This window comes from Crocuta crocuta, unplaced genomic scaffold, assembly GCF_008692635.1.
Source record: "Crocuta crocuta isolate KB4526 unplaced genomic scaffold, BGI_CrCroc_1.0 scaffold290, whole genome shotgun sequence".
Classification (NCBI taxonomy): Eukaryota; Metazoa; Chordata; class Mammalia; order Carnivora; family Hyaenidae; genus Crocuta; species Crocuta crocuta.
Window position 1 is genome coordinate 368,042 of NW_027527429.1, and position 8,944 is coordinate 376,985.

The 8,944-nt window shown below is 45.8% G+C and overlaps 1 protein-coding gene across 1 annotated transcript in view; it reads right to left on the reverse strand.

The window, feature by feature from the left end:
• The window catches only part of FARP2 (FERM, ARH/RhoGEF and pleckstrin domain protein 2), a 105,354-nt gene that overhangs the window by 90,141 nt on the left and 6,269 nt on the right, over positions 1 to 8,944 (reverse strand). The window contains exon 2 of the mRNA XM_077757234.1: positions 961 to 1,189. Within this exon, the coding sequence (XP_077613360.1) occupies positions 961 to 1,164 (204 nt within the window). The 5' untranslated portion in view covers positions 1,165 to 1,189. The remainder of the gene's footprint in view (positions 1 to 960; positions 1,190 to 8,944) is intronic.

Here is an 8,944-nt window from a genome sequence, read left to right on the forward strand (position 1 = left end):
CCCCCACTGACCCCCTCCCCTTCCCTTTTCCCATGCAATGCATTCTGCAATTAGGCGCCACCAGAGCCCAGAGGAGGTTTCCCTTAGGGTCCTCACAGCCTGGCCCCCAGCTTGATAATCTTAGTTTCTGTGTAGCATCCTGTCTTGACAGAAATTTCTAAGCAGAAATAAATCTCCTGCTAAAGTTTAAATTGATTCTCTTGTCCTTCCTTTTGTGACACTAAGGGCAGAAAAAACATCTTAAGATATTACTTTAAGCCATTATGAAAAAATCAGAAGAGAGAATATATTTATGCATTACATATAAAAAATAATTTTTAAAAAGTACACTTATCCTAATACCATTTAAAAAAAAATCAGTGTTTTCTAAAGTATTATGTGGGTCTAAGAAGTACTGCTTGGATATATATACACACACACTTATGTAATACATTTATACAATTTTGCTACATTCAATCGTTTTTGCCAACATTATCAGTGCAATCTATTCTGTATCTGCGGATACAGAAAAACAAACTCTGTGTTAAGGTGCAGTGCCACCTGCGCGCCAGGCTCTTTGCACGGTGCGCGCTCCATCCTCGCCGCAGCCTGAGAAGGGGCGACTACGCTCACTGCCACGGTGCAGGGAGGCGCTGACACACACTGGGGCCAGCTGCCCCCCTCACCCAGGCAGACCTGGGCAGAGGCCAGATGGGTCCAGTCCGTGCTCCAAAGCCAGCCCGCCTCTCTCAAGAAGAGCAAAAGGGCTGTGTTGTATCAGGATTTCAAAGGAAAGACAGGAGAATATCACTCTCCAAGTAAAAGGAGAAACTCACTGTTCACAGGGATCTTAGTGTTACCAACATCACCCTTGGTCAGCTTGAGAAATAGGCCAAGTCCGATCAGCAAAATGGAATGTGGCTCATAACACTTGGCTTTTAGAAAGTATAAGGAAATATCTCCAAATATCACACTTCTTACCTCAATGTCAAATATTTCCACGGTGTTGTCCAGCAGCTTCACTCGGATGTGAAGGTGCTTCTCCTGCGCTCTGGCTGATGCCCGTGCCGCTGGTGCCAAGAAAGTCTGCCCAGGCTCGAGGCTGCTCACTCCCCCGGGGGTCTGGGCACCCAAGCGCGTCCCTGGAGTCTGCAAGACTCTGTATGTTCCTTCTATCTCCCCCATTCTTCACCGGCTAATGAAGAGCGCTCTAAAACAAAACAGAAAACCCCGAAGAGTCATCGACAGTTATTTAGGTGTTGAAAAAAAAAAATCAGGTGCACAGGAACTCTCCACTCTATTTTGCAACTTCTAGGCATCTTGAATTACATTAAAGCAATGAGTTAAACAAGATTACCTTCTACTCACACATGGGTTGGTGGAGTGTAAAACAATAAGGGCTGTTCCCAAAGACGCTAGTTCTGGTGCTTCTGCAAGCCAGGAGCGTGTCAGCTCGTGTAGCTCACAAAACCTCATCCAACAGGCGCCCATACCTTTGTCCGGCCGCCGGGAGCCCCCGGCACATCCTTGGGCTCCAGCAGCCCAGAGAGTTGCTGTGCTGCCGGCACGCTGCTAAGTGACAGGTGGTACATTTCTGCAAAGAGGGGCAGGTGCCACACAGCAAGTGCAGTGCACGCTGGGCACCATTCGGCAGGCCATTCCCTGTGCTGAGTGAGGACAGTGCAGGCTGGTCTGGGCCAGCTTTGTGCTCCCTGGTTTTGTAAGTGGTGTTTCACCAGGCTGGATGGAGGCCGTCAGGGTGGTGTGAGGACTGCGCGCCTGGTGTGAGGGGCACTGGCTTGAGGCCGTGCCCTTCCCAGCAGTGCTTACCTGTCCTCAGGGCGTCCCTGTACCCACCACCCGCTGAGCAGACACAGGGGGCCCAGAGAGGCACTTGCGCCCTTTCCAATCCTGTGTCTCTAGCTTCAGGCCAGTAAGCTCAATGGGGCGAATCACGTCACTATTTTTACAAAGAAAGAAGAGGCTAAGTATCAGCTAGAATCTAATAATACTGGCTTGCTTTCCTTTATATTAATCTAGCTACTTTCTATTTATGGCAAATCTACTTCTTAAATATGTGTATTTATGTTTGAAAGTCAACGTAGAGAAAAATCTTAAGCAGCGAAGCACAGTATGGCAAAAAACACCAGCCATTTACTCCAGAAAGGGTGGAGCTGCTGGGAAAATGATCCACCTCACTCCCTCATCTCTGACAAGCCTTCTGCTGATGTGCGGGACCTTCCATAGAGAATTAATCTACATTTCTAGTCCATTCCCTCGTGCGCCAACCTAACCATTGGCTCCCCTGCCCTTCCATCCGCTCCGTGCTGTTACCAGGAAGACCCATCTCCTGATGTTTTGTCCTTGAATTAAGTTTGAAAGCTTCTCAGTCACCCGCTGAGCAACCTCTCCTACACTGAAACCCTACCCAGCAAAGACAAAGTCTCCAGCCCACGTGGGTGAGAGCTGCCACACACATGTGATCTATCGAACCAGGGGGCAAGGCACAAGAAAGCTAAAACGGAGCTCCCGCGACAGTGAACTGGGAACGGCATGACAAAGCGATGAGGTGGTGTGTCGCTCTCCCAAATACACATCCGGCCCACTCCTGCACAAGGACAGACAGCTCCTCGTGTATGGGCACACTTCTGGTTCAGGTTAGCAGTTACCTGCCATTTCTGAATTCCCTCTCCAGGTTTATGTGCCCTGACAGCAGGAACCAAATTCTTACCGTGAACGTTTGCTAAGCATGTACTTAACTCAGAGCACTGGCATCAAGGAGCATGAGCTGCCTGTCAGGCAACGTACCGTACAGACCTCAGGAGCAAAAGACAGACTGGTCACAAACAGACCATGCTGGAAAATCACTAATATTCATGCCACTGATATTAAACATGGGATCAGATTCTGATCAATTCACAGATGTGAGTAGTTAATGCAAATGCGAGGGGACACCCATGAAGACACCACCTGTAAGGTGTCTCCATCGTGCACACAGATGAGTCAAGTCCTTGGTCAGCTCACAGCATTTACTGACCCGGAGGCATGGAGAGCAGGCCCTTCTGAGACAACTACGGGGCGTGTGACCCTGGGCATCAAAGTGATTCTCCCCCTTGTAAGTAAAACTACCATTTTGAAAATGTGTGTACCACCAAAACATATTTCAACAACTCACTTATTTATTCCACTATACGTTCTCATGTAGATTTTTTTCTTAATAGTTTTAGATGGAAAAAATTTCTTCAGGTTCTTTATCTTCTACTCATTGTAATAAGAAAGTGCTGTCTACACACATACTTCTAAAACAAAACAGGCAAGACTCACCCCCAGTGTGCAGAGGGGCACATCTGGGTGAGCACGCTGCCAGAAGAGCACGCGAGGAGATTCGTACTAGAAAACTTCTCTTGGTGGGAGGGCTTCTGTCTCTGGGATAAGGTTCCAGAAGGACCCTCTGGCATGGTCAGCATGGTTACATTGCTTGACTGGACCATATTCACTTTATAATCATTAAGCCATATACTCGATTGATACGGTTTTTCTAGATCTGTGTTTATTTCTTTAACAAACACATTTTATTTTATTTTTTTAACAAACACATTTTAAACAGCATACTGTTAGCATTATTTCACCTCTCCCAAGAGCAAAAGAAATATTAGACAAGTGGAAACCACTTCTTGGTCCACAAGAGGAGATCGTGCAGGTCTCCGTGCCTTCTGAGCAGCAAATGCACATCTTATTTTCATCTAGTCCAAAGACCTCAACGTAGCATAAGCTAAGATGCAGAGCCATGAGACACACTCGTTCTGGAAGGTCGTTGAGGAAATGACCCCGAGGTACCCTACTGCTTATGTTCCAAAGAAAAATATGGTTGCTACTACCTAATGGTATGTGGCATCAATTACACATTTAATAATTACTTGGCTTTAAGTTTGAGAAACCTTAGGAAGCAAGGAACTTAACAGAACACCGGTGTAGAACCCCAGTGCCGTCAGCTCTGCTCTCAAGGCCCGCCAGTCTATTGGGGAATATGCCGTGTAGCCAGACTCCTCTGGTAGATACGTGGCGTCACCCGTTCAGCAGTCCTGTGGCACCACCGGCTGCCTCCTCCAGCTGACCACGGGAGAAGATGAAAGGAAAAAACGTATGCACGGAATGAATCTGTTTTACGTCAGTTACGACCTAACAGAAATTACTTTGTTTTGCCTTGTGTGCTTCTAAATAAACATTTAAAGGGCAAGAGTACACAAGACAGACGAGAAACACAGCAAGGCCACTAACAGCCCCCGACGCATGAGGTGTTCTGCAGTCCTCGGAGCCCTAAATGTCAGATGCCAGCCCTGCTCACTTCTGCTGCTACCAGAGAGCCTCCCCAGAAATCCAGACAGAAGCAGGGGTGTGAAGACCCAGGGCCCTACAAGGCTCCGGATTATTTTCTCATCTTCCGTCCACATGAATGAAATGCTCTGCAGATTTCACTCCTAAAAATATTTCTGGTAGCTGGACACAATTTCCACTACTGACACTTAGTACTACCTACTAGAAACTCAGTTCCTACATACTTATTTTCATTTAATAAAAACATTAAAAATTAAAAAAAATTTTTTTTAAATTTTTGAGAAAGATGGAGTGTGATTAGGGGAGGGGCAGAGAGAGAGATGAAAACACAGAATCTGAAGCAGGCTCCAGGCTCTGAGCTGTGAGCACAGAGCCTGATGTGAGGCTCGAACCCACAAACCATGAGATCATTACCTGAGCCGAAGTCAGCCGCTTAACTGACTGAGCCACCCAGGCTCCCCCCCTCCATTTTTAAAAAATCTTTATTTATTTTGAGAGAGAGAGAGAGCAAGTGAATGTGAGTGGGGGAGGGGGAGGAGAGAAAGAGCAAGAAAGAAAGAGAGAGAGAATCCCATTAAAAACTTTAAAAACCACCTTGTGATATATTGCCATCTTGAAGTTGGAAAGATTCAGCTCAAAAGTCTGTCCATTTGGGTGCCTGAGTGGCTTAGTCAGTTAAGTGTCCCACTATGAATTTTAGCAGGTCATGATCACATGGTTCGTGGAGACTGAGCCCCACATCTGGCTCTGTGTTGACTGCTGTTGACAGCCTGGAGCCTGCTTGGGATTCTCTCTCTCTCTCTCTCTCTCTCTCTCTCTCTGTCCCTCTCTCTGTGCCCTTCTCCCACTCACGGTACTCTCTCCCTCAAAATAAACAAACGAACAAAAAGTCGGGCAAGCATGGGTGACGACACGTCAATGTAGGTTGTAACAGACGTGCTACTCCCCAGGGGGAAAGCTGATGATGGGGAAGGCATAAGAGGGACAGGGCATTCAGATATCTCTGTATCTGCAACTCAACTTTGCTGTGAACTCCACAATGCTCTAAAAAATAAAGGCTATTAAAAAAAAGTCTGCCATGAACACATAACTCAGAAATGACTGAGCCAGAACTTAAGCCCAGTCTGGACTTGGCCACTAAGCCTCCTCGCTATCTATTAGAAAATGAGCACATGGCTCCCTGGACAAAAGCACCGTTCACGGTCTGCAATAAAGGGCATTGCCTAAAAATCCTGTTATGCAAAAGACCTTCCACCTTCCTTGAAATCATTTTGGTTGCCTCTTTCAGGAGGATCATACAACACATGTCTATACTGACCAATTAAGGAAGCAGGACATGGCACTCACTTCCACTACATTTTTCTAACACACCCAGAGCTTAAGAGCGCACGACAGTGTTGGCCAGAACATTCACTGCTGATAGGTTCACACGGAGTCCTCACTAGGCCCCTGGGCCACATTACCTCTTTACCACAGCATAGCAAGAGAGGCCCTTCTATTCCCTAAGAAGCATGACTAGTATTTTTTAGAACAAGCAGCTAAGTAACTCAATCAGTGTAAGGGATCAGCGAGAAATGGCAGAACTTGCACTGTAAGGCAACGCCTTAAAGAGCTGACAAGGAACGGAGGTTGCCATATGGAGGGCGGGCAGGGCAGCCCCACGTGTGGGCACGTGCGCTGGTGGCACAGACACACCTCCTTCCCCGAGCACAGCCCCGCTGTCCACCAGAAGCCATCCTGGCCAGAACATCGGAGAAACTGCACTTGGCACTGGACACCTGGGGACGGGGTGCTGCACAACTGGCTCACACACCACCCAGCACGTGCTTTGGGACGCTGAGTTACCGCCGTGGAGCCTAAGCACCAGGGAGGTGGCATGAAACCCTGGCATCGCTGTCCCTCAAACACGGGGAAGGTCTGTCCCCACCGACAGCAAGGTGTCCACTGAGGTGGGACGAGGGAGACACTGGTGGGAAGCCAGGCAGCACACAACAGCAGCCTGGGGTCAAAGCTGGAAAGCAGCACACCTGGGATCTAACTCCAACGCCGCCACTATCAAGCTCTCACTTCCCCACTCCTGGCCCAGCATTTATTCTGGAAAATGACAGGGGGAGAGAGTGGTCAATCATCTTTTTGTCCGTTCTAAGAATCTCTCAGTCCGTGAAAGATGGCTCAATGTGGAAGTAAAATGAAAGGAGATGTGCTCTTGATTCCAGCTAATCTATTGTACTTAGTAGCCCAAAATTAAGTCCCTCATAAAATCCTGTCATCCCATCATTCCTTCCTCACCATACAAAAAAGAGGCTATGTGGTTACAAGAGAAGAAGCATCACTTTCAGATAAATTCAACACCATATATAGATTACTGGTTCAGAGAGAGGACTTTGGGCATAACCAATATTTGCAAACTTATACTTTTACTCCCCAGATTTTTAAGGGAGTTGCCTTCGACCATCAGGTACTCTGAACAATAAAGTTTTAAGAGGTGAAACTAATCTGGATAACTGACTAATTCTTAACACTTTTTTTCTTCTGGAATGAAGCTACCCAATTTACCACCAGAATCTTCACAGACAAAAGCAAGATCTCTACGGTTCTCCAATATGAAGTGAATAAGAGAGTTGGACTAGAAACATGTGCATTTGCTTATCTTCAAGCAACCATGGCAGAGAAACCCAAACCTACTGGCAGTGGCTGCCCCTGGGACAGACTGACCCCGGGATACAGCTCTGGAGACCTCTTCTTCCAATCCACAAGGTTTCCTTGGGCTGACCTGGGAACCTCCCGAATGTTTTACATAATTAGAGAGCAAAATGAAATCAGTGCTTTAGAAAAGCCCAAAACTCAAAAATGAAATAAATGATCCTCACTATACATTGAGACAGCAGCTAAACTACAAAAGGAATTACTTCAAGTGACTTTCAAACTCTGTAACCTCACACCCATCACTAACGAAATACATCCTAAAGATTAAAAAGACTACAGGTAAAACCACAATGTGGCATATTCTATAAGAAAAACAATCTCATTTTTTCAAAAAATGGCAAAGAAAAAGAAGGAAACAAACAGTGGTGGGGTAGGGGAAAAGTGATAGAAACTGTTAAAAGATACTACCTGCCAAATGCTCCCCATGGACCTTATTTGAATCCTGAATCAAGCATCTGTGGAATGATCAGGGATATCTCAGCACTTCCTGCAGATCAGGTGATTTAACAAGTACCACCCATTTCCTGGATGTTTTAATGGTACTGTGCATATAGGAAGATGGAATAGTCCCTATCTCTTAGAGATAGGTAACTATTTTTGGACAGTGGAATAATACCTAGGATTTACTTTAGAGTAACCCACTGAGGTGGGGAATCAGTCAAGATAACGGTCCTTCCCCCCAAAAAAAACCCCACCAAACAATTGCCCATATATTGGTTTATAGGGAGCTGGTTTTGATAAATGCACTTTTGTGGATGTTTGGAATTTTCCAGGAATAAAAAGAAAGAAAGAAAAATAACAAATGAAAGAAAGAACAAACAACAGATCTAGCCACAATTCTCAATGTACATTAAGGATCCAGAAAACCGCTGGAATAGTTCACAGGTGAGAGGGCAAGTGTGTACACCATGAAATGCTGGCCCAGCCCCTTATTTTCCATGGGAAATAGCAGCCTGAGCATGGAGCTGCTTGCTGAAGGCCAGAGAGCCAACCTGTGCAGACAGGAATATGGCCCGGTGTCCTGACTCCCAGCCCAATACAATGCAAATTCTTCAAGTTTAAAAGACGAAACAATTTGACTTTAAAAACTGCACATCCAGGAGTGCTTGGGTGTTGCAGTCAGCTGAGCATCCGACTCTTGATTTTGGCTCAGGTCATGATCTCATGGTTTGTGGATTCAAGCCCTGCGTTGGGCTCTGCAATGAGCATGGAGCCTGCTTGGGATTCTCTCTCTTTCTCAAAATAAATAAATAAACATTAAAAAATTGCACAGTCATGCATCATAAATTCACTCTGTCATATGTTAACTCCATTTTATGTCAGTTATTGTAGCTTTCAGTTCTAAAATTCCTACTGGTTTTTTACCTTTTTTTTTTTGGCCAATTTCTACCTTTCCATTTGTTTCAAGAATACCCTTAACTTCTCAGGACATTTAATAACAGTTGCTTTAAAGTGCATTTTAGTTTTCACTGCAGCTTTAACAATTTAGCAGCTTAAATAAGAGCTTTCTATTTTGTCAGTCTCCGGGGATCCGAAGTCCGGGTCCAATGTACACCCGCAGAGCACTCTGCCGAGGGGCTCACAAACACTGTGCAGGGCGATAGCTGGTGTGGGGTCTGAGCTGGGTGCTCTGAAAGAATGCATTTCCAGATCCATTCAGCTGTCTTGGTAGAGGATAGAGACCCCCGTCCTTGCTGGCACTGAGCTGCTGTTAACATCACATGTTCCTAGAAGCAACATCAGGGGATGAAGGTCAAGGAGCCAAAATTCTACTGAAGTCTCTGTTGGAGCCCTGCAACACCTGTATCAAGTTGGTTTGAGGCTGTCTTCTGAGGTGATATTTTCTTGGTTCTGTGTATGCTATATAATTTTGGATATGATTGTGGACTTTTTTTTAAGAGAGAGAGACAAAGACAGTGTGAGT